This window comes from Metopolophium dirhodum, chromosome 9 (genome assembly GCF_019925205.1).
Source record: "Metopolophium dirhodum isolate CAU chromosome 9, ASM1992520v1, whole genome shotgun sequence".
In the NCBI taxonomy this organism is placed as follows: Eukaryota; Metazoa; Arthropoda; class Insecta; order Hemiptera; family Aphididae; genus Metopolophium; species Metopolophium dirhodum.
In genome coordinates, this window is record NC_083568.1 from 8,292,609 (window position 1) to 8,318,961 (window position 26,353).

At 29.3% G+C, this 26,353-nt stretch overlaps 2 protein-coding genes and 1 pseudogene across 2 annotated transcripts; all 3 read left to right on the forward strand.

Moving 5' to 3' along the window:
• Positions 1-1,154: 1,154 nt before the first annotated feature.
• LOC132952857 (uncharacterized) lies at positions 1,155-3,770 on the forward strand. The gene is made up of 4 exons (XM_061025317.1): positions 1,155-2,085; positions 2,374-2,442; positions 2,534-2,623; positions 3,675-3,770. The coding sequence occupies exons 1-4, from the start codon at positions 1,177-1,179 to the stop codon at positions 3,726-3,728; spliced, it is 1,122 nt and encodes a 373-aa protein (XP_060881300.1). The 5' UTR covers positions 1,155-1,176; the 3' UTR covers positions 3,729-3,770.
• Positions 3,771-11,845: 8,075 nt separating this feature from the next.
• On the forward strand, positions 11,846-15,874 carry LOC132952423 (uncharacterized). The gene is made up of 3 exons (XM_061024721.1): positions 11,846-12,685; positions 15,347-15,415; positions 15,854-15,874. The coding sequence occupies exons 1-3, from the start codon at positions 11,846-11,848 to the stop codon at positions 15,872-15,874; spliced, it is 930 nt and encodes a 309-aa protein (XP_060880704.1).
• A 3,415-nt stretch (positions 15,875-19,289) lies between these two features.
• On the forward strand, positions 19,290-25,879 carry LOC132952424 (gustatory receptor for sugar taste 43a-like; annotated as a pseudogene).
• The last annotated feature ends 474 nt before the right edge of the window (positions 25,880-26,353 follow it).

Genomic DNA, 26,353 nt, shown 5'->3' on the forward strand with positions numbered 1-26,353 from the left:
TATCTTTTTGTTAAGTGCACTGGTATCGTATAAGTATGTTCATATTGTATAATATGCTTATAAGCCGCGATACATCTGCAACTACCACATACAGTGTCAGGGGGGGGGGGTGCTTGGGAGCTGAAGCACCCACTGTTAAATTACTTATTTAGATATCAGTTATCACGTTGAACTATAAACGTATAAATGTATAATTGTAGACTACAGATGTAGACTATACCAACTGCAGGCAACTACCAACTTTTAGGTTAAATTTGTTTTTGACCCGAAGTTGATCACGATAAGTACGTATCTAAGGAGATTTATTATCAACACATACCATAAAAAAAACCTAGATCCGCAACTGACATAAAATAGGAATTTATTCATTAGCGTAATGTCAAGCTGTGAATAAAAATAAATATTTGGGTTCGAGATTATATTACACACCGCTTTTTATCTTTATTGTTGATTTTAACTTCACTCTTTCACCGCACAATTGACCAGGGGCGGCTCCTGCAGAGATATGATTGGGTGGAGGGGAGAGGGGCCAAGTCATAATTTTCAGAAAACTTTCGATATTATAATATGTTTTTTTTTGTATTTTGTTTTTAACGAACCCTCTCTCCCTGGAGCCTCATCTGCAGTTAACGCTGAACGATTATTCTTTATGGATAAGTAAGAACCTATACACATTGTAACAAACCATTGAAAATTAATTTTGTACTGCAAATTTACATATACAATGTAGCGGAAGACGAGCAATTAAATTGTTTCATTTACCATAATATACGATAATATTATCGTAAATTAAAAAATGACAAATCATAATATTATTATAACCCGTGCCCCGTAATTATATAACTGACAACTTTAAATGTTTTGTAATACTGTCCAAAACAATTTTTGAAAAGCTCGTGACGTATTGGCACAAATTACAAACCCACTCAAGGGCCTTATTATATGTTTCTTACGAAGAGTACTTAACCGTTGTCAATATTATAATCACGCGTATTGTATACCTATAATATTATATAACCTAAGTCGCAAACATGTCGAAACTTCGGTCGACTGTTCCGCGCGGTGTACGCTTACGTCCAAGCGGCGAGCAAAATATTGTCTCGCGAGAACCGCCCCTAAAATTTACGACTGTTTGACGCGCGCATGCGCACGCACATCCAAATATAACGTCGGACGATGTTCAAGTTCAACGCGTTCGTCGGGCGTCGCCGACAAGTCATCGATGCGTTGTGCACGTTTATGCTGATCATCGCGTGCCTGTTCAACATCGCGGTGTCGCCGTACTGCATGTGCGTGATGGAGTCGTGTCACAAGCACGAGTTGACGGCCGTGTTGGTGCGAGTCAAAACCGTAATGCCCCAGACCGTGGCCGTAGTGTGCCTGGTGATTCGGGCCAAGACCATGTTGCACAGCGCGAACGGCGAGTTCCGCGAGTACGAGGACAAGGCGCGCGAGTACGATGCATGTTTCCTGGACCGGGTCGGCGGCGCTTTCGTCGCGTTCATCGTGTCCGCGTACGCCGTTACCATACTGCCGATAAACGCGTACCGCTTGTACCTGATCTACCGGGACGTCCGCGACCACACCGTCACCGCGTTCTTCATGCTCATGTACGTGCAAAACCTGTGCACGTGTTCGACAGAAATCCACTACGTGGCGCGCTGTTCCAGACTGTACCGGCGGTTCTGTCGGATCAACGAGGACGTGTCCACGCTCAAGTTGGCGACGGTCGCCGCGAACCGGTACCCGTCCGTGTTGCTGCAATCGGCCGACGGACGCGACGACGACGACAACCGACGCCGCGGGACGATGTCTTGGACGCGTCCCATGGCCGGCGACGTCGAGCTGCTCCGGATGAGGCACCAGTGCGTCCGGGACGCGGTCGGTGACCTGAACGACTTGTACGGCGTCCAGCTGCTGTTGTCCCTGTGCATCCTGTGCTTGATGACCGTGATCGACACTTACGGCGAGATGTTCCGCAAGTACTCGTTGGCCAGATCACAGGCGTTCCTGTACGTGTGGCTGACGCACTATTCCTTCAGACTGTGCGCGATCGTGTTGACGACGCATTTTACGATGAAACAGGTGTTTTTATATGGTTTTAGCTTATATGACATAGATATAGGTACTATATGTTTTCTTTTCCGTACAAGATTCTCTATCGACTAACAGATCTACTGATGGTTTTGCACTCAAATCGCTTACAACTTTTCAGATAATATTATTTAGGACTTATGATGGGTAATTTATATTCGTTATCTGCGGTGGGCATAGCATTTTTTTTTTTTGTTAGAAACCACAATATTAAAATAATAATTATTCATGAGTCGTAACATATTTCATATTATACACTAACTATTTTTATTTTTTTAGGGGTATAGAACAAAAACGCTTGCATCTGACATAAACAATCGAATTTTAGATACCAGCACAAAGGAAGAGGTAAACAAAATACTTGTTCAATATAATTAGAATACCGACTAATAATTTTTTAATTTTTTTTTTGTTTATGAATGTATTTGTTTATTTATAGTTGTACTTGTTTTCCAATCAAATATTACGTAGTTCACTGGAATTCACTACCTGCGATTTTTTCACATTAAACGCTCACTTCATTACTTCTGTAAGTCAACGTAATATGATATATTGTTTTAAAATTTGTACTATGGTCGACAAAAAAATATTACAGCATTATGGTACTAATGCACAATAACTATACAAAGTGATTCAATAAGCAAGCTCACCCACATTTTTTCCTTTAATGATGAATTTATTTAAACTCTGATTTTAAATATACTCATAGGCCATATTTGAAAATTCTTGAATTTGTTTGTACTTCTTAAAGAGTGTCCTGTGCCTATACGAACTTCTACTTTTCAAATGACAACCCCTCCCCTTTTTATTGTAAATTATTTAGTTGGTCATTTTTTTTGGAAAATCTAGATGTATCTAAAAGTTATTAAAATGATTGTATTAAGGATAATAGCAAATGGTTTTATATAAATATAAAATAGAAGACGTAAAACTGGATCTAGTATTTATTTATTTTATTATACTTGAGCCATTTTACAAATTATTAATATTGATGGATTAATATTAATGACTATAATTCAAATCACCATATCCCTCATATTATCTTATAAACCCATTACCAAGAACGTTTTATCCTTAGAACACAAAGTTGAATAACTCAAAAACAACTCGTACGAATTCTGATGCCGATACGTCAAAAACTTCAGAAAAATTAACCACTATAGGTACCTATAATTTACAATTAAAAACGGGTGTTCTCGTTTGGAGGATAGAAGTTTGTGTCTCGTCAGGACACTCCTTACGTAGTATAAGTCACAAGAAATCTCAAGAGTTTGAAAATAATATGGTCTATGAGTATATTTAAAAATTCCAAAAATCAGATTTTGAATAACTGCATTATTGAAGAAGAAAAAGGGGGTGATCATGATTGATAAACTGCCCTGCATATACATATAAAAACTTGTATTCGAGTATTTCTATATGTAAATGTACAATTTCGAAGAAATGAGAATAAATAATTTTCAACATATTTCAATAACATTCGAAAGAGTAATATTTCGGTACACTACCCACGCAATTATGTTATATTATTGGTAGTCGTAAAAATGATTTTCTAATATTTATTATTATTTTATTTTTAGACTATTTTCGCAGTCATAACATATTTCATTGTGTTGTTTCAATATGTTCGCTAAACGAAAGAAAATAGTAATAATACAGACAAATAAATACGTATATATATATAATGTGTAAATTAGAAATATAATTATTTTAGTATAATCATAAATGTTTTCGTGTTTCTTTTTATCACAGCTTTTATCTATTAACATTATATCATAGCTTAATGATTAGATAGATATATTATTAAAATTTAAGAGGGATAACATTATATTGTATGTATATAAATACAAATGGACGGTACCCATTTTACACCAAAAGTGTACCTTTTCCGTTACCTATTTCCAATAATATTAAAAGGGTTGCATCCAAAAACCGCACACTTTATCGGTCATGGTATAACTAAACTTATACGTAGTGGGTTAAAATTGCACACTATTTTGTGTGCTAAATAACGGATAAGATAATAAGATAATAAGATGCTATATACAATAATCTTGCTAACTCGTTTTAAAACAAAAACAAGTTAGTAAATACACAATAGTAATAATTTTGATTTTTAATAAAATTATATTTATTTTTAGGAGCACTTGTTTACGTAATATTGTGCACAGTGGCGTGTCGAAGGTATTATTTTGGAGCAATTGCTCTTTCAAAATTGTTGGTTTGCTGGGTGATCCCCTTGTCACAAAATACCTAGCCACCTAGGTGACTAGGTGTATCGTAGAAATATCATGTCCGATTATACAAATCGTTACAAATGTACGCATATTTTGTACATTTTTAATTCAAACTTTTTTGCTGAGATGGAAATGCCGTTATAAACATAAAGGGGTGGGTGTGTGGGTACATTGTATACATTTACATTTTTGCTCCTTTCTCGCCAAAAATGAGTTCAGCACGTTACATAATTTATAAAGTACTGTTGTAAAGACCTTTTTGGAGTCAAAATCATAAGTGTGTGCTTTTTGGATACAACAATTTTAAAAATTGTGCTGTTTTAACATACCAAAAGTGTGTGGTTTTGTCCTGTATTTTATCGCAAGTGTGTGATTTTAGGAGTTAACGATTAAAAGCTATCATATAGGAAATTTATTTAAAATACCTACTTTATAAAATATTGAGAAACAATATACATTATACATTTTAATGAATATAATACATCTACATTAAATAAAATTAAAATCATTTTATATCTTTATAAGAATGCTATTAAGCATACAATACCTACTATCTTCCTAAATTTTTAAAAAAAAAGAAAAACTAACTGTAATATTTTATATTTTATATTTTTTTTTTGTATTATTTATGTATATTTATTATTTAATATTTTCATATATTTCTTTATACAGGACAAGGGACATATTTTTGTGGAAAAGGGATAGGGACACTTTTGATGAAAACGTGTTACGCCACCACAAGTTACTCGACTGGGGTATTTTACATTTTTAAGTACTAACGATTGTTTGAGCATTTATGAATAAATAATAATTATACCATCATTATGTAATTCTTAAATTATTGAATACGATGTACTTTTAAACGGAACACACATTTTAAGTAGTAAATATTTGTTATATAATTGTTCTAATTTCCTATAAAAATAGACAGCTGCTCGCCTGCAGCTCGTCACTTGGTTCGCAGTCCATCGCTATAGGTTTAAATAAATATTCAATTTTTATATACGCATTTGTATAAACATATTCTATTTTAGCGATAATGTGTTATTTGAATACATTCTATGACAATGTCGGAGTAGTGGTTTCCACGATGCTAGTGTTATCGTGTGTCTATAGTTGTATAGAATCTCCAAAATTCATGTGCAATCTAAATAATTGCAACACCTCAAAGTCTACGATTATGAAATCTATGTTTCCTCGAGCAGTTTCTATCGTATGTATGCTATCTAAATTAACTGTTATGTACAACAATTTAAGTGCGACCATTAAGTACGAGAAGAACATCAAAATGTACGAAATGTACCATCCACGGGTGGACGTGGATAAAGCAAATTTTCGCATTTTCGTCATTGTCATGGTGTCTCTATGTATTATTATAGTGCTACCGGCCAATGTGCTTAGAATTTATTTACTCTATGGTCAATTCCGAGATGGCGCAATGGTCCTGTTTTTTTCAATAATGTACATACAGAATGCAAGTGTGTGTATTACCGAACTACAGTTTGTTGCTTATTGTTTCGGATTATATCAAAAATACCGATCGATCAACGACGACATGTCCGTTTTGAAGTCCAGAACGATCGTCAAAAACAGATACCCGGCGGTATTAAACCCTGAAAAATATAACAGCGTTGGTGATAGTTCGGGTTTTAATGACGATTTCTGTCAAGAAATCAAAGAGTGCCAGCTGGTCAACAGTATCGAATCGCTTAAGATGAGACATCGGTTCGTCAGCGACTCGGCTAGTGACCTGAACGATATGTACAACATACAATTGGGGTTGTCTCTATTTATTTTACTTGTAATGATGTTGTTTGATATTTACGGAGTCGTGTTGACGGAATTTAACATGATCAAAATGTATTGGTTACTGTATGTATGGTTGCTTCAGTATTCATTTCGATTTTGTATGATTGTGCTGACAACACACGTCACTACAAAACAGGTAATTGTGAATATTAGCTAACCACTATCGGCTCAAAGCTGTAAATCGATCGCACTTTAGATACTGTTTAACACAATTAAAAGGAATTGTCACTATACTGAGTGGCTTCTTCTAACAAGTACCTAATTTCATTTTTTTTTTTATTGTGGGCCTCGTTCTTGTGGCCTGTCAAGGTTTTCAGAGGTACTTTCAGGTTATCTACACAGATAACCTGATACCCAAGTGGTTCCGTGTCATTTGTCAATTAATGCAAAAATTGAAAATCTCGTTCCTGATCAAACAGATATAATAATAATAATCTAGATATTATCAATATTTTGGTTTATGCATAATTTGCGATTTTCCTAATATCGCATAGTGAAATATTTCCATACGAATTTCATGTCACTTATTTAACTAAATTACTTGAATAACAGTAAAATAAACTTAAAAACTTGAATCATGCAAAATAAAATACTATTTTTCAACTATTTGAATAATAAAACAAATCTGTATCGTATTCAGTTATTTATGAGTTGATTGCAGTGATTACACTCAAGTATTCAAACTATATAAAATCCAAGCCTTGACAATAATATATCATAAAATGCATAATTCGTGTTCAACTAGGTTATCCCACCAAGTTCACTGCCATAATTAATTTATGTTCTAATGATTATAATTTTTTTTAATAACATCTATAAAGTTTTGACATGAATCGGATTTATTACTCACATATTATGATTTCTGATTTAAATTGATCAATATGCCAGCACCGACAATACCTATTGAGTTTAAAATAACATAATATATATTATATATATATATATATATATATTAATTTTTATCACTAATTTGAATTCTTATGTCCTCTCATTCCTCCAATAGTCCAATCTAAATTATTAAAAATTATAATTACTAGACCATAATATCAACATTCAACATCTTCAGAAACATACTCCTATAAGTATTTAATGTTTATAATTATTTTCTATTACACATCAATGCGTATAAAGAATTTTTATTTGAAAGCTAAAAATTGATGGGTTACTATCAATTTATATAAACTATATAGGCTTACTGTTTTAACATTTCACAAATACTTACCTGCTATAATATAATGTCTATAATCATAGATTTCTATAAAGTATTAGATAGTGAACTCCCACCACGAATTGAAGCTTCAATGTTGGTTGGCAATAGTATGGTATTTTTTTATGGTACCTAAATAAGATAAATTATGATTTATCTTGTATTGTGTTTTATTATTTCTAAAACTGTTGTTTAAAAAAAATTTATATTTTATATAAATAACTTTACATTTACTATTTTATTTTACTATTAAAACGATGTTATTCTTAATACATTTTGTGTAATGAATGAAATGTTTTGCCAACCGACAAAATGGCAGCCGTCCACAGCTAAGCTTCACTTTATAACAATGTAAATTTTATAGGAGTTCCTTATAATATGTAGTGTAGAAATCTGTGTCTATAATATATCATGTGTTTAAAAAATGTTTTTTTTTTAAATTGTATATATTATTTTGTGATTATTATTAAGTAGGTAGATTACACTTATTAAAAAACTAACATAACTTTAGTCGTTTAATTTACTTATATTATAATACAACCCCTATATTAATAAGATAATAGATTACATTTTCATCAATTTTGTGATATATCTTTTAGGTATATCTACTTATTATATTTTAGATTATACTCTTCCTATTAAGTCGTTTTTTTCTTTTCAAGGCAAACAAATCAAAAACGATTTTAACTGATATAAATAATCGGCACACAGACCACAATACAAAAGAAGAGGTTAGTAATGACAGCGGGCAGATTTAAGAGGGATGATAACTGATGTCTCAGATTGACCCTCCCACGTTGTATCTAGTTAAGTCCTTTCCATACATTACTTGTAGATCCACGTACTAAATTCACCTCTCCGCCATTCTTGCAGCATTGGCAAAACCGATACTGAGTAACGGGGTTTGCTGTAGGCCCATCTTGCATACGATTTAACATACTATAGTAATACAGTATTGTAACAAACTATTTTTAATTTTTTTAGTTACGGTTGTTTTTGAAGGAATTATCTAGTCGTTCAGTGGAATTTACGATTTACGATTTGTTTATACTAAACACACGAATAATAACTTCTGTAAGTTTATATAATATGATATATAGACATAAGCCGCAGCTGTTAAAATATAAAATATATAATATAATATTTATTCTGTATATTGTACCTATATAATGAGTGTGTATTGTGTATATGTGGGCGAGTAACATGAGTTTTGGACCTAAATACAGTCTGGTTATTACGTTTAGAAAAAAATAAAAACCATTTGATATTTAATGTGTTGAGTTACTATTTTATAATTTGTACTAAAAATTTTAATAAAAACGGGAAATATAACGTCGACAAGGGATTTGAAAAACACGATACAATATTATCCTATAATACCTATTGAAATCACTCAAAATAAAATATTTATATTATAAAGTATTTTTTTTTTTTTTATTGTCAAATTTTCAAATTATCTTAAAAACATATGACATACATATGTAGTTGCTCTGAAAACTACAAAATCACTAAATGTGCACTATAAAATTTTAATATTTTTTTCGTAGTGTTGTGAAATTAATTTTAATACTACTTAGTAATAAATTGAATAGCCCCAAAAAAAACATGCAAATGCAACAACTTTTGGGCCTTCTGCCTTATTTAATGAATCATTAGTGAGCTAATGCTCCCTTAAACCAGATTTAGAGCCCCAAGATTGTTCCATTAAATTTTTAATGAACCATTAAATTTAATAAATTGTTTATACAACCCAGCATTACAGTAATAGTTATTAATAAGGTTCGGATTTGAAGGCAAAAGTCTTTCTTTAATAATAATAATAGAGAAATAATTTTTGTATAAAAATGCGTGTCAAATGTACAAGTTGCCCTCAAATGTTAATATATACACGATTACAATGTATAGCCCGTAAAATAGGGGAGGTAACTATACAAATAATAAATAAAATTATAATGTAAAATAGTATAAAATGATAGAATCAAATGTTGATATTTGCAATCATATATGATATTGTATAATGTATTTTGTAATAAATAATAATATAATATAGTATACAAATAATATGGATAAAATGAAAATCGTATTAATAATAATAGCCTACTGGCTACTACTTGGAGCAGAGCGAGGATTTTACCAAATTTACTCGCGTGTAAGTGGATAGCTGATTTATCACGTGGGTAACGAGTAACGACACAGTTATATTAGGATTTATCGGAATACGCTAGTTATTATAATTTATCAAACCTATCTTAATTAGTATTTTAATGGTTGTTAGAAATTATTATATGATACGTCTTTGATAGGTACATTTTAGTAGACGAAAAGCATTGACGTTGTTAACACGATGGAACATATTACGCGAGTGCATAGTGGAAAGGGCAAGGTTTTGTTAGTCTTAAATAATATTATACTTTTTATAAAGATCGCATTACACAAGCGGGTGTGAAATGGCGATGTACATTAAAGTCGTGTACGTCAAAGCTGTTTATTGTGAGTGAAGATGAAACGGTGCTTTTAAAATCGGTTATCGAACACAAACACAATTTTTTTTGTTGTCGAATTATAACATTGAATGCCACATAATTATAATATTTATTATTTTATCAACTATTGTATTCATATTATTTTGTTAGTAATTATTACAAAATACAATATTAAGTAGGTATATATAATTCCAAGCATATGAATTTTTTTCTTTCATTTTATTGTTTTTTACTATATTTTTATAAATATTTTTATTTATTATTTCTATATTTACCTCCCCTATTTTATAGGCTATATATTGTAATCGTGTATATATTAACATGCGAGGGCGACTGGTACATTCGGTTGGGGGCAACTGATACATTTCGTTGAGGGCAACTGGTGCATTTGGTGGAGGGCAACTGGTATATTTTCAAAATCCCGATAACAGCCGTGGGGGGCAACTGGTCAACACCCTTTTTTTTTGTTGCCTTTTTCACTTTTAAATGCCTTTATTGTGTTTAATTTTTAATTGATTTAATGGTTTTATACACAAAATACGTATAAACGGTACAAATCGATAAGATTTTCTGAATACTGTATTGTCGGCTGTTAATTATTTTTATTGGGTTTTACTATCGGTGATATTTATCGATATCGCTAAATACTTTATCGAGTATTTGGTATAGTCAGTTAATTTAATGTTTATAAAAGTACCCATGCTACCTATCTATGGATTAAAATATGTTCATAATGCGTATATACTTACTATAGATTCAAAATTGTTCGTCAGTCTCCCCCGATTACATTTTCCATTTTCTATGTACAAAAATATTTTAAGCCCAAACCGTCAACGTTTTACCAAAGATAGTTTATCTAAATACACGATAGTGATTTTTTTTGAATACACGCTAGTTAAATATACAACATACAAACTATTTAATTTTTTAGTAAATTTTTTTTGTAATTGCTTTTTATAAAAATTAAATGCTGTTTTTGCCTTTTTTGACATTTTGAATGCTTTTTTACAGATTATATTGCCTTTAAAATTTAAATCCGAACCCTAGTTATTAATTATTATATAGAAAGTTATTTTGTTATCTAATACATGCCTATTTTAATTATTTCAGGCCATAGTTGTGGGTACAACGTATCTCGTTATCTTCTTACAGTTTTGTTAGATAACAAAACAAATTAAACTAGGTATGCAGTAGTAAGTCACAATTATTTAATAATAATTATTATTATTTACGCATAATTATTATAACATGTATAAAATATTTATATTTTAAAAATTAATTTTAAATTGTTCACAAATGTCAAAAAACAAATTTAAATTTAATCTTTAGATATTTTTTAAGAATGATCTTGGATTAATTTTGAGGGAAATTTGTACACAATAAAGATGAATTATGCACTGTGTGATAACAATTTAAAATGTGTAATACAATTTTCTGTACGTGTTTGAAAAATACATTGTTTTTATACAATTGACTTTAATACTTGATTACAGATTTTGACAAAAATACAAATTAAAATCAAATTAACTCATTATAAGTTTTGATGGATTTTTAAACGAACCAAAATAAAAATAATTATATTTTTTAATTAATGGATCGTAATCAAAGAAAATATTTTATTCAATAAATTCATCTACAATTATAAACTAATTTAGAAATAATTAAAATACCAGTAAAAAAACAAATTGCTTATGATATTTTTTAAAACGATATTGTAAACCTGCAGGAAGTAAATAATGAAAATTCTTTTCAAACTAAACTATACCTATTAAAGATTGAGAAGTATTTTGCTAATAATTGACTTTTCCAAGTATAGTTCACTTATAATATGACGTACAGTGTAAGTGCATATAAAATGAGTACCTATGAATAAACAAGCGTATAAGTTTCTACATTTAAATATTTTCTTTGCAACTTTTTCACACATAATTCTTGTAATTGTTTGCATGTTTGTGTTTCGTTATTTAACGATGTTTAAGTTCTGCTCGAGTAAACTGCGATCCTATCTAGAAATAATGTCTTCTATAACTTTTGCTATGACATGTGTGTACAACTGTATAAATTCGTCTACATATGTATGTAAATTGGTCACTTGCAACGGCGAATTGACAACATCTGTAAACTCTATGTTCCCTCGAATAATTGCCATCGCGTGTTTTGTCTCTGAAATTTCGATTATGATCAAAAATTTAACAGATTTTCCCAAATATAATCATAAGATCAAAGAGTATGAACTATATTTTCCGACAAATGTTTCACAAAAATCAACTCGGAAGACTTTTATTATATTTATTGGATTCGCATATATCAGTATCATACTGCCATTAAATATAGTAAGGCTTTATTTAATTCATTATAACAAGCACCGAATTGAGATCTTAATTTTTTTTACAATGATGTACGTACAAAATTGGAGAATTTGCCTGAAAGAAGTTGGTTTTATATCTCGTTGTTTTGGGTTGTATCAAAAATTTCAAATTATCAATGAAGAGTTGATCGTGTTGAAGGCAGAGACTATATCTAAAAACAAATATCCGACCGTGTTGCGAAATGAAGTACACTGCAGTGCCATTATTAATAATCCACGATTTCATACGTTAGCCAACAGCATCGAATTACTTAGAATGAAGCACCAGTTCGTCAGACGTGCTCTACGAGACCTTAATAAGTTGTACGACACTCAACTAGGGTCGTCTTTGGTTTTCTTGTTCATTATGATTTTATTCGATATTAACGGGGAAGTAAACGCTAAGGATACCATGACGAGATCTAAAATATTTATCTATGGATGGATACTGCAATACACGTTCAGATGTTTTTCAATCATAATCACATCACATTTCACCACAAAACAAGTATGTACAATATTATTTGATTGTCATTTATGTTATGAGTTATGATGTTAGTATATTACACCGTAAATCGATAACATTGAGAGATTAGTTTCTATATAGTCTATATAATTTACGGTTAGAATACATTTTCTACTAATAAGTATGTACTATGTTATTAGTACATATATGTATATATTTACTACAACAATTATTTTTTAATCGATTCGGTACTAACTATTTCTAAAGGAATGATAAAAGTGTAAATATAGTAAAAAAAGATTGTTTCGTATATATATTAGCACTTTAGCAGACTGTTAAGAGGTATAATTTCGTTGTCATAGTAGATAGTAGGTATCTCAACAACAGGTATACATAGAGATGTAAGCTTGAACATTTTCAATTAAAAAATTTTTTTTTCATTGAAATTTTCTGAATATTTTCAACTTTCTTTGATTTTGTAAACTTTAGTATTAATGTATTTTTCTTAACTTAATACATTTTTGAGGTATACTGAAGTAAAAATATAACGTTTTTAATAAAAGATAAAAATGCACATTTATTACCAAGATAAATATTATATATTATATAATTATATAATATATATTTAATGATTTGTATATTGTAAGATTGAATAATATCAAAATAATATTAAAATTGGTAAATGGTAATAAAAGTACATAGTTTTAAATATAATTATGAAGGTTAAATATACTATAACTATATAATATCAAAAGATTTATTTGATAAGAAATTAATATGATAAATTATAAAAATTCAAAATTTTCAACTTTTTAAATAAACTTATCACAAAAAAAAAATGTTTATGAAAATTAACATCACTATAGGTATACGTCTCTATATATATCAGCGCGTTACACACTCCCCCGGGGCAGCACCCATTCTTTATTGGTTAATAAATATCTTGCTTTTTCCAAATAATTTACATTAATATGGAGGCCACATATTTTATAATTTATCAATCGTACTTTTTTTTACAAATTTTTGATAATTGTCAGTCATCAGAAGTGAGTTATAATTAGTAATAATATAAACTCATTAGACTTATTTTTGTTTCACAAAATATGTAACATACATATTTTTTTTTTTATTAGTTAACCCGCGGCAACTTAGGCCATTATTGGGTGGTTTTTTAAACTGTGGGAACAGTAGTTGTAAACACGTGTGTGTAGTTTTGGCAGATTTTCAAGTGGGCACCCGTAGGTATCGGCCATGCCCGGGTGGGGGATGGCGGAACTTGTTCAGCTCCACACACCGTGACGGGCATGGACTAATTGCGCCTAAAACAAAATTTGTATTTTAGGGTCAGTCTACCAATTGCGCATGTGAAATACAACATCATGATTACCTTAAACTCAAAATCTTATTACTTTATGATTTAACCACCTATTATTTTATTTTAGTTTAGACCTTAGGGTCAACACGTGACTTATGACTCATGAGTTAAGTGCTGCCCTTAATTCATGTGCGGTAAGTAGTGCTAAGGTAATAAAATTAACAGAAATATTATAACCTATTATACAGAAAAACCAAAAATAAGAAACTTCACATAGTTTGTTTTAAGAAATTACGGGTCGACATTTTTACAGTCGGCATAAATTATATTTCAGTCACCAAATACTTGATCTCAACCCCCCGTAAAAATCGTATAACTCCGGTCGAGCATTTATTATATAATTATAACTGACTAATAAGTTTTCCTTAGGTAGTGTAAAATGTATAAGCGCAATTGGTCTATCGACCCTAAACATTTTAGAGCGCAATTGGTATATCAACCCTAATATGTTTAGAGCGCAATTGGTATATGAAAAGATAATTTTAAGCGCAATTGGTAAACTCCCACCGTGACTTGTCCGAAGAAAAATGCCGCCCGTGGACCGAAGTTTGAACCAGCGCCGGTGTGCGTCACAACCGATGCCTTAGTCCGCTCGGCCACTCCGTCGCCCATACATATTTTCTTTTTGTACAAGAATGCTTATTTTTAAACATTTACGACTACCTCATGAGTCATGATTTTCATTATTAGCTTTTATTATACGTGAATATGTGATCCTTTTGTCGTATTGCAGGGCTACTCATGTTTATAATAATAATAATCAACTATTAATCTATACATCAATGGTATATTGTACTTTAAGTTTATAAATATACACGATAATTCACCAAGCATGTTTAAATATTACTTTATAGGATCCTGTTTTCAAATACTTAGATTTTTGTATCATTTAAAAATTGTCGTGTGACAATACCAATTCCTATTTTCAAATGAAAATCACAACAAATTTTTTTTATTAGTTATCTCATTTGAAAATAAAAGTTTGTTTCACCACAGAATGCTCTTTAAATGATATAAAAAATCTAAGTATTTGAAAAAAATTAGATTTTTTTATGCAACTATTGAAGATATATACTAAGATATATACTAAAAAATTCCAAACCTCAAAATTATTATTAAAAGAAAATATGGGGGTGAGCATGTTAGGTGAATAATCCTGCATATAATATGTATGTATATTTTATTTTATTTTTATAAAAATATAAACGCCAATGAATATAAAATAACAAAACAATTAATGTACTATATTTTATTATTTTTTATAATATTTTGAACGATCCGCCATTACACTTACTATGAATGTTGCTCTATTAAATTTTCATTTTTAGGCTTACAATACAAAAATGCTTTTGGCTGATATAAATAATCGATATTTAGATAAAACCACAAAGGAAGAGGTAAAAAAGAATATTTTTTTTTAACTACAACAATTATTGAATATTATCTAATTATAATACAAATGTTATACTTTTTTAGTTATACTTATTTTTTGATCAAATATATCAAAGTTCATTGGAATTTACTTCGTGCGATTTTTTCACATTACACCCTCATCTTATAACTAGTGTAAGTGTTAAATTATCTAATTTATTATAATTAATTTGTTGCCATTTATTGTTATGAACTTATTTAATAACAATATAATATATACAACATAAATTATTAATTTCATACTATTGTCATAATTAATTAATTAAATAAAAATATTAAAATAGATAAAAATATGTATTTTATGTGAAATATCTATGATATTTTGGCGTTATTGTCTCGGCGTAAACAAATTTACTAGGTACCTACTTATTATAATATATTAAACATTTTATTTAACTATTTAGTTTTATCCTGTAGAAGAATGAATGTTTTAGTAAATAATGGTCGTATATGTATATAGAATATAATGTATATTTAATTATTCAAACTATGCTGTAGGTGGGTAAGTAGAAATTACTACAAAATATCTAGGTAATAACAATGACGTGTAAAATGCACCTATATAATGAATAATAAAAAAAAAAAAAAAAGAAAAACGATTCTGAGCGAAAACGGTCAGTCAGCCTATGATATTACCAAGTATATTGGATGATATTATTGTAAATAAAGAAATTTATACATAACCTATTTACGTGGAGCCTTGTTTTCAATTTTCAATCCTTAGCTATAAAAGTTGAACATTTTATACATTTTTAACTACAAAATAATTATTAAATTAAAAATTTGATAAATTTTGTCAACATTTGAACTTAAAATGCTTATAAAAAAAGTTGTGCCTATGTATTTTTAATATTTTTCAACTGCTATTAGAACGATATATCAGGAGCCTTATATTAAATTTTCACGCTTTTTTACCCAACAAATAAAATTTTATTCATATTTATAGAAAAAAAAACTAAAAAAAATTGAAAACTAACTATGTCAGTAAATAGCTCAAAAAGAGTCAAATTATTTTCAAAATTGTATCATGTATAGAAAATGCTAATACAAACATTCAGTGAAATTTTCAAGTATCTACAGTCATACGTTTTTTAATTACAACAAAATAAGAAAATCGTTACATGAGATATCGAGTGAATATCAAATGTTGTAAAAATATGAATTTCAAACGCTCATAAAAATTGAATTTGACTTTCTTGTAGACATTTTTTTTTTTGATAGAGGTAGAAAAAAAGCTTATGAATAATCTTGTATTACATTTTAAAATCTTAGATTTAAAAAGAAAAATTTTTATGAATTCTCAACTTTCGTGATTTTTCTGTATTTTGTCAAGATTTGAACTTTAAATGCTTATAAATAAAAACTGTGACTAAGGATTTTTAATTTTTTTCATCTGCCTTTGAAACAATAACCTAGGAGCCTTCTATTAAATTTTCAAGCTTTTTTACCCAACAGATAAAATTTTATTGATATTTATAGAAAAAAAACTAAAAAAAATGAAAACTGAAAATGTCCGTAAACAGCTTAAAATAAGTTAAAATATTTGGAAAATGTTATGGTGTATAGAAAATGCTAATACATATAAACATTCAGTCAAAATTTCATGTACCCACGGTCATTTGTTTTAAAAAATCGATTTTTTCTCGAAAACAGATTTTGCGTAAAAATTCCCGTTTTTCCTTAATTTTTCTCTTTTTTTTCACGTCGCGTTTGAAAACTACTGAGAAATTTACTTTTGACCCCACAAAGCACCAACTAGATTCACTTTCCTATCAGAAAAGTTACTGTTGAAGAAAATCCATGCTATTTTACTGTCCTAAAATGTGATGACAGACACAAAAAAAAATAAAAAAAAACTCATCATTGTAAAATCAATACATTCATCGCTTACCTCAGAATCTAAAAGCGTACAACAGAAACCATTAGTGTTGGCCAACGATATCGATATCGTGGGTATTTTTCAATGATTTCGATATCGATATCTAAAAATAATTATCGAAAATATCGCAATATCGGTGTGATTAAACACTAAACTGAGTAAACAGTATAAAATTAAATTTAAAAAAAATATCTGTCAGATATAATAAAGATAAAAACGTAGATTATGATACGAGGCGATATTAATATGTTCCAAAGAAATAACCACCACACCAAACAATTTAATCTAAATTCAGTATCGGTTGTTAACTCCTGGTGAGACGTCGTAATTATTTTCGTAATTATTACGTTCGTTATTAATTTTATTATTTATACAAATACAATGAGTGAAAACTTTAAATTAGTACCTACCGTTGTCTGGTGCTAGAAGTGATATATGGCAACATTTTGGTTTTAAAGTTAATGAAAAGGGGATTATATTAAATTTATACAAAATAATATATAATTGTTAATTAATAATTGATTTACACTCATAATATAATATTAAAACAATATGTATTCTATACTTTTAATATACTTTCAATACACTCATAATATAATATGCATTCTATACTTTTAATGTTTTAAATTTTTAATATGCTTCGATATCGATATCGGTATTTTTCCGATATCGCAATACGATATCGGGGGAAAAAATACGATATCGATATTGAAAATTATATCGTTGGCCAACACTAGAAACCATCATAATATAATCATAATCAAAATAAACCATTATAATGATTATTAACGAATGTCTTTCTTGATTTTCGGAAGCAGCTATAAGCAGTGTGTGTAATTTGCTATAACAATGTACAGCATAATGATGATAAATAAAAATAATAATATCATAATACTTACTATAATACTATACCTAAAATCTACCTATATTATTAAAAAAAAAAAACGTGAAGTAGTAACACGAAATGTATTTATTTAATTTGTGCATGAGTAGACAAATTAAAAAAATATACCTATTGTTTTTTTATGTTTTGTTTAGGCTTTGGCTACGGGAATAACATATCTTGTTGTATTATTACGAATCGATTAAACAAAATAAATTGAAAATCACCAACGTCAGTTACTTTGTTTCTACACAACAATTGTATAGCAGTAAGCCGACGGAATGCAAAGAACTAATACAAATTTTAAAATACAATATTTCAACATTAAATTGTTTTATATACCTATTTATTTATAATTGATTCAATGTACTGTATCAACATTTATTACATTCGAGTAAAATCATTACAAACGATATTCAATAAAGTTCACTATTGTATAACTGCAATCCGTGAATAGCTTTTAAACCCTGTAAGATTAATTATTTATGTTGAAACATTATATTTTCAGCGTTATTTTTTACATTATAAGAGTAAAAGTTAACATCTGAATTATGGTGTTGGACATAAATTAATGAGTCATCAGTAAAGGTTACCGTGGAAGAGTAGGTACTTCGTTTCAGGGGTATCAGGTCAAATACTGAGTATAAAATGAAATTATCTCTTTCCCCAGGGTAATCATAATTCGCACAACATTGTCTAAATATAACGTAGATACACTTCAAAAATTATATAAAAAAAATATTATTATTATTGTTATTAATATTACGTAATTATTATTGTTGTAATAAAGGTGCGTTTATTGTGTATATTATGTGTTATCAAAGTTTTTCTAATTAATAATAAATTAACAAACAACGCATATAGGTTAAAAAAATTTAGTTACTATAATATTGTAATACCTATATTATACTGTGTAAAGACTAAAGAGTAAACAATATTGTTGTTTATGTTTTATTTTACCTCGGTGCCTTTAATAATCATTCATATTTTAGGCCATTAGTGTGACTTTTACTTTTAAATAAAAATAATACAAGTATATAAGAGTGGTTGAACATAGATGGTCAGCTGGTAGTCTACGATGTTTCGTATACTTCCTAAATGGCCAATTTTGTTTTGGAAATTTTTTAGTGTAATATCCATCGATTTCCGTTGCAATAAATGGCAAAACGTTTTTTCTGCCTTTTTAATAATATCATCTGTTTACAATTTCTACATGACACCTGCTGTCGTATGTACGCTGGACGACAGATGCGATGGTTCTCTATCCACCGTAATAAAGGGGCTGTTCATAAGGGTGGTGTCCAGTACTTGTGTGATATCAAGACTAGTTATATTTCTTAAAGGCAATGAAATGTTAATACAGTACAAGAAAAATGTAGAAAAATTTCACCTATTCAAACCGATGACCCGATTTGAAACGGAAATGTTGAAAAAAGTATCAACTCGAATCGTGATATTATGTTTGCTACTAACTGTACCGGTAAATTCTTTTAGAGTGTGGAAGATGTCTTACAGATCGGATTTCACAATAGTGATATTTGTTTGTATGTACGTTCAGAACATGAGTATGTATTGCGTGGAAACTCATTTTACCGTCTTGTGTTACATCCTCTACCAAAAGTTCGTCGGCATCAACAAAGATTTGATGGCGCTTAAAATCGACACGGTGGTGCGAAACAAATATCCGTTCATGTTGAGGGCGAGAGAAAAATGCGGGAAACCCATAAACACCGTCGACTACAACAGAGATATTCTGCAAACGCTGGCCGCAGGCCACTCGATGGCCTATTTCGTCGAGCAAATAAAAATCAAACACAGGTTGGCCCGCGAAGCAGTGAACAACCTGAACGATCTGTTTGGCGTCCAACTGGGACTGTCCATGTGCTCGCTGTGTCTGTTCTCCATGTTCGACTTGTACTATCATATTCGCGGAATAATGAATCCATCCAAGTCTAATATACTAATATACGGCTGGATTTTGCAGTACAGCGTTCGGTTTGGATCCATTACAGTTCTAGCGCACCTAACATCGAAACAGGTGAATTGAAAATTCTCTTATCAAGGAAGGTTTGTGAGTGATAGGAGATCGTGGGCTTTTTTTAGGTTATTCACAACACGACAGTGTACTCGACATGATATTTTATATTTACACAAATTTCTTAAAAATTCCATTTTTTTCCGTGTGGTAATATACTTGTGTCGTCTCATGGTCATATTTTCTATTGGCATAATATATTTTCCATTTGGAAGATGGTATTTCTAGACCTAAGATATACTAACATTTTGGATATCACCCAGATATTATACAATTGTGTTTGTAATATTTATGTAGGTAGTAACTAGTATTATACTATTATAATTTATAAGTACGTCATACACATTAGTACATTACATCAGCATAAAGCGTAGGTATACGCATTATTTTATTATACTCCTCTTAAAGCTGAATCCTCAATGTCGTGAAATTTCAATTTTTCATTCCGGCGTTGGCGCTATCATAAAGTTAATTTTATCTGCACTCCACAATAGTCACTGTCGTTTTGAAAATAATATAATATATTTCAATAGTAAAATTACGATCACGCGGCGTTTTAGATAGTCAATTTAGCTACATCACTGTCGTGGGTACAATTTTTGAATGTTTGAATTTTTCCGATGTCTCAAAATAATATTTTAATATTTAAAGAAAATAATAAATACATTTCAATAGTTTAATGATTAAAATCACATAACATTGGCAATTACTTAACAAATTTCGAGGTTACCGATAACTTATATACCCAAAATTTGAATTTTTCATACTGTACTTTATATTTTAATTCACAAAAAATATCACATGTCTGCAATTCGGTGAAGTGCATATCAAATTAATAGTTTTTCGGATTTATGCCTCCCTGTCCAAGTTTGTAGGCATATTTATAGGGCGTATAGATATCCACTTCGTGTGTACAGCGTGAATATAATATAGTTAGCAAGGTAGATGTTATAAAAATAAACTAATTATTTATATTTTGAAAATTTTAGTGTAAAAAATGAAATTTTGAAAAATGTTTGTAAATAAAAATAATGTACGAATGTGTTGAAAACAACATAATGCATAGCACACAGTCACACGAGTGCATAACGCAACCGCATTTATATTATGTTTTACAATCTTGGGTGGTAGTCTGTATTTAATTAAAATATTAATAATACGTTTTAAATGCTAACATAATATAATATATTATATTATATATAGACGCAACATGAATTACACACTTTGAGTAAATCGCATAATTAGAAGTCAATTTTAAAAACAATTATTTCGTTAAAGTATTTCAAAATACATCTTTATTTATGTTAAAACAATGAAAAATAATAAGTAACCTAAATAAAAAAAACAATGAAACATTTTTAATTTGTTATTATATTTATTTTTAATCTTGAGGAATTATCAGAAGGAAAAATGTTATAGAGAAAAAACATCCTCATTTTACATTTGCCCTATATTTTACCATTAAAATGTTTAATATTTGTTATAGGCACTAAAATCTAAAATACTCATTACGGACATAAGTAATCGTTATTTAGACAAGAATACAAAGGAAGAGGTATGCAAATTTGTTTCTATTCAAGATAAGACTTTAAAAATCAAACAACTATATTTTTACTTTCAGATACAATTGTTTCTTAATCAAATGTGCAGTTGTGCGATTGAATTTACTGCTTGCGATTTCTTCACTTTAAATAATCATCTAATCACATCTGTATGTTAAGTATAATATTATATCGTAAGACAAAATTAATAATTTATTCATACTCCAGAAGAAAATACAGGGTACTATTTTAATCAGTGATTAGAGCAACGTAAAGGGAAGGAAGGTAACTTTTCATTAAAAAAAAAAGCATTTCAGTGAGCCCTTTCTAATTTTTAAGACCATTAAATTATTAATTTATTTCACTACACAACCACACTGGTTGTTCATATTTTACATAACCAAAATAGTGGAGTTCTTATATAAGTTAAACATTTTTTTTAGCCTCGGCAATAAGGGGACATTGGATTTGTGTGGGGGTTACGGTTGGTATGGTTGGATCTAGGATCTCGTGTTTTTATGTGGGGCAAGGGTTCATGACAAAGAACACTGGTATGGTCACCCATCCGGGAGCCTGCGACTCTGGACGATGATTGACTGCATTAGTGACTGCGGTCAACCACCGCGCCACACCAGGCTCCAAGTTAATCATAATTTTTACTATTCCTACAACTCTATCACTTGGTATTAGGTATGATGTTTATATTATGTTTGTTGTTTTAATTTTATTTTAAACGATTTATTATTAATGGTATTCATTTTATTTTTATTGTTCATAGGCAATTGCTGCTGCCACGACATATCTCGTAATATTATTACAATTCAACTAGGCAAACTATTTTTAAATTTAATTTAAATTTGTCAAACTTTACAATAATACTTAACGTAATAATTCCAAACAAATTCAATACATGTTTTGAAACAATGAATACCTATGAATGTTTATATTTTTTTAATATCTTTGGTTTTAATAAACTAATGCATTTTATTTAAATATATTGTACATCGTTAAACTTAAGTAGAAATATTATACCATTTATTGTACCTAATCATTATATTTTATTTTAATATACCTCGATGGTTGGAAGGCCAATCAATGGAGAGAACACGTATTTTAATAAATTAATAAACTAATATTTTAATATTTTAATTATACAATTACAAGTGGGAAATTATTTTTTAAATTAGTCTTTATGTTTCAAAGTTAATGAAGTCGAGGATTAAAATATTTTACCTGAATTGGTATTTTAAATGGTGGGTTAAGTTATGAACTTTTACATTGTTTGTACGTTACAAAACAATAGTGGGTTCCAGACTACAACGAGGGTAACATGAATTGACTGGGACCGTTTGGCATTTACAATGATTATGAGATACTTCGTAGTTTGTGGCTTACATCACTTGACCAATGACCATATAATGTTGTTATTGTGAGTTACAATGTTACATTATTCTTAAATGAGAAAAAATTTAATGCGTTGAAAAAATTTTTTTATGATTACATTACTAGAAAAAAACGCGTATTTACAAGTTCATTATAAGTTGAAACCTTGATTTCGAAAAAGTTGAGAGTTACATCACTTGGCCTTTCCACCATCCTTTCTACCATATTTAATAAAACAGCAATACTTACAAGGAAATAAATTAATGTAAGTCTTAAATTATTTTAAACGTGTAAGTACTCCTTTAGTCGGTAAACAATAACTAGTACAAGTACCTAGCAAACATAACACAACGAAAACGAACACATAAAGATACCTTACAAAAGTTAGTAATTAAATCAGACAGCTGTCCAATGTCCATTCATTTATTCACAGTCCATTGTTACGGTAATAGCCGAATCAGTCTTACAAAAAAAGCTTATGTGTACCTACCTGTAAAAACATTTTCTTTTTTTGCTCTTCTCAAGGGATAATGTTCAATTTTTTTCACAATAAATTGCACAGCAACATCGGATTACTGATTTCTATGTTTGTGTTATTGTCGTGTGTTTATAATTACATAGAAGCTCCAAATGTGATGTGCATACTTAATGTTTGTAAAAATTCGACGATTTCGACCATGGTGTCCATGTTTCCACGAGCTGTAGCCATCACATGTATGATATCTAGAATCACGGTTATGTACAAAAACGTAAGTGTGATGGCTAAGTACAAGAAGAAAATCAAGGAATATGAAGTATACTATCCGATAACCGTTGACAAAGAAAATTCCCGACGTTTATTGATTATCGTCATCGTGTTTCTGTATTCCTTATTTATACTACCGGTTAACGTATACAGAATGTACTTGATTTGTTGTTATTATTATAAAAACACAAAAATAATAATATACATTTCACTGATGTACATACAAAATGCGAGCATGTCTATGACGGAAATACAGTTTCTGGTGTATTGTTTCGGACTGTATGCAAAATTTAAATCGATCAACGAAGACATGTCCACGATAAAGTCAAAAACTATTTCGATAAATAGATACCCGTTTGTACTAAAATCCGAAGAACACAAAAGCGTCGAAGTGTATCCATCAGTCCGCAGTATTGAGCTACTTAAGATGAGACATCAATTTGTCTGCGAGTCAGTTAGTGATCTGAACGAAATATACAGCATTCAATTGGGAATGTCTATATCTGTTTTGTTTATAATGTTATTGTTCGATATCTACGAAGTCGTAACCAATGAATTGGTCAAAACAAAATCGCTTCTTCTACTGTATGGATGGCTGACACAGTATATATTCAGATTTGTTGTAGTTATACTGATGTCACATATAACGACGAAACAGGTAAATTGACGATTTAACGAAATACAATAAATTTTAACGTTTGACATTAATATTATAAAAAATACCTTTCAAATAGTTAGCGAACGATAGAATAAAAAATAAGTAAAATTAAAAGTTTCTTTAAACGTTTAAAATAATATTTCAAACATATTCTTATACAATATAAGTATTATAGATAACATAATATAAATAATGGGTAACTATAATAAAAAGTATCAAGTACGTTATTATCGTTTTGCCAATATATACCTGTATGAAATTAAACTAAATTATTAGGCATAAAGCATACATTTTTTTCTGGTATAATTAGCAGGATACTACTTGTAGGTAGTGTTGTACTCAGGGGCGTCATTTCAACTTTTTGAAAGGTATGTTAACAACTAGGAAGGCCAACAATATTTTCAGTGGGCTAATATATTATATTGTACTATAGAGCTATTACAAAAAAAATGTTTTTGTCGCTACACTTCATAATTTGAATCTCTATATTTTCCATGTAATAACTCAATATATTATGAATATTATACTAAGTTACTACTTAAATAATTTAGACTTAAAGGACTCGTGTGGAAGACCAGAAATTCTAAATTATATTATAAGTACATAAATAGTGTATATAAAACAAATCCTGAAATTCTCAATCACACATAAAATATTTAATATAAACCAAACATTATTATATTTAATTTAAATAATTTAATAATATAACACACCCGTATTTGCTGATACTTGAGATCAACTAAAAAAAAGAAGATTATTTTTTGCCTGGTGCAGAAAAATAGTTAGGTCAAAGTACAATGTTCATAAACTTTAGGTACCTATGCATATAGCTTTACCCTGCAACGCCTTAAATGAAGCCACTGAACTTATTGTACTCGTGTAGAATGTTTTATTTAATACTTATATATGAATACCTAATTGTACCTAATTTTAGGGGCACAGAACCAAATTGCTTATTACCGATATACATAATCGTAATTTAGATAGCAGAACAAAAGAAGAGGTAACATTGCTTTGTAATAATAATAGACTTTTTTATTTGTAAAGTTTTTATTTTATTTTTTAGTTGCGACTGTTTTTGAATCAAGTATGTAATCATTCAATGGAATTTACAACCTTTGACTTTTTGACCCTAAATACACATCTCATCACTTCTGTAAGTTTACTAATGCTAAATTATTTTATTTTAAGTGTTATTTCAATACATTTTTAATGTAATATAACGACTAAATCATTATTTTGTTTTATAAACTAAAGAATAGTCTATTATTTTAGTTTAATGTAATTTTAGGTATCTGAACAGTAAATTTGTGTATTTTATTTGTAGTAGGTACCTAACGTCATATAAACTATAAATTATATCCATGTTAAAGTTTAATAATGATTAATGGCAATATAAAAATGTCATGTAATATAATGTTACCTAAGTCGTAACGAATATAATACATGTATACCCTACCTATATGTAACATTGAAACATAAACTAATTTAAAGCGTCTAACTTAATTTAAGTTTCTAATAAATGCATATTTTTCTTTTTCAGGCTATAGTCGCGGGTACGACTTATATCGTTATATTATTACAGTTCCATTAAATAAAGAAATATGAACATAATACAAACTCTTAAAATAATATTTAAGGTTATTTAAAAATAAGTAGCTTATCGTGTTTTTATAATATTCTATAACAGTACGAAAACATTTTGAAAAAACTTTACAAAATAAATGCCATAATAATAACATGCTATTAAATATTGAGAACTAATAAGAAAATATTGTTA

Coding starts and splice junctions, on each gene's coding strand:
- LOC132952857 (XM_061025317.1), top strand. CDS start 1,177: ATGTTCAAGTTCAACGCGTTCGTCGGGCGTCGCCGACAAGTCATCGAT. Junction 2,086..2,373: donor CGCATTTTACGATGAAACAG/GTGTTTTTATAT, acceptor TTATTTTTTTAG/GGGTATAGAACAAAAACGCT. Junction 2,443..2,533: donor ATACCAGCACAAAGGAAGAG/GTAAACAAAATA, acceptor GTTTATTTATAG/TTGTACTTGTTTTCCAATCA.
- LOC132952423 (XM_061024721.1), top strand. CDS start 11,846: ATGTCTTCTATAACTTTTGCTATGACATGTGTGTACAACTGTATAAAT. Junction 12,686..15,346: donor CACATTTCACCACAAAACAA/GTATGTACAATA, acceptor TTTCATTTTTAG/GCTTACAATACAAAAATGCT. Junction 15,416..15,853: donor ATAAAACCACAAAGGAAGAG/GTAAAAAAGAAT, acceptor TTAACTATTTAG/TTTTATCCTGTAGAAGAATG.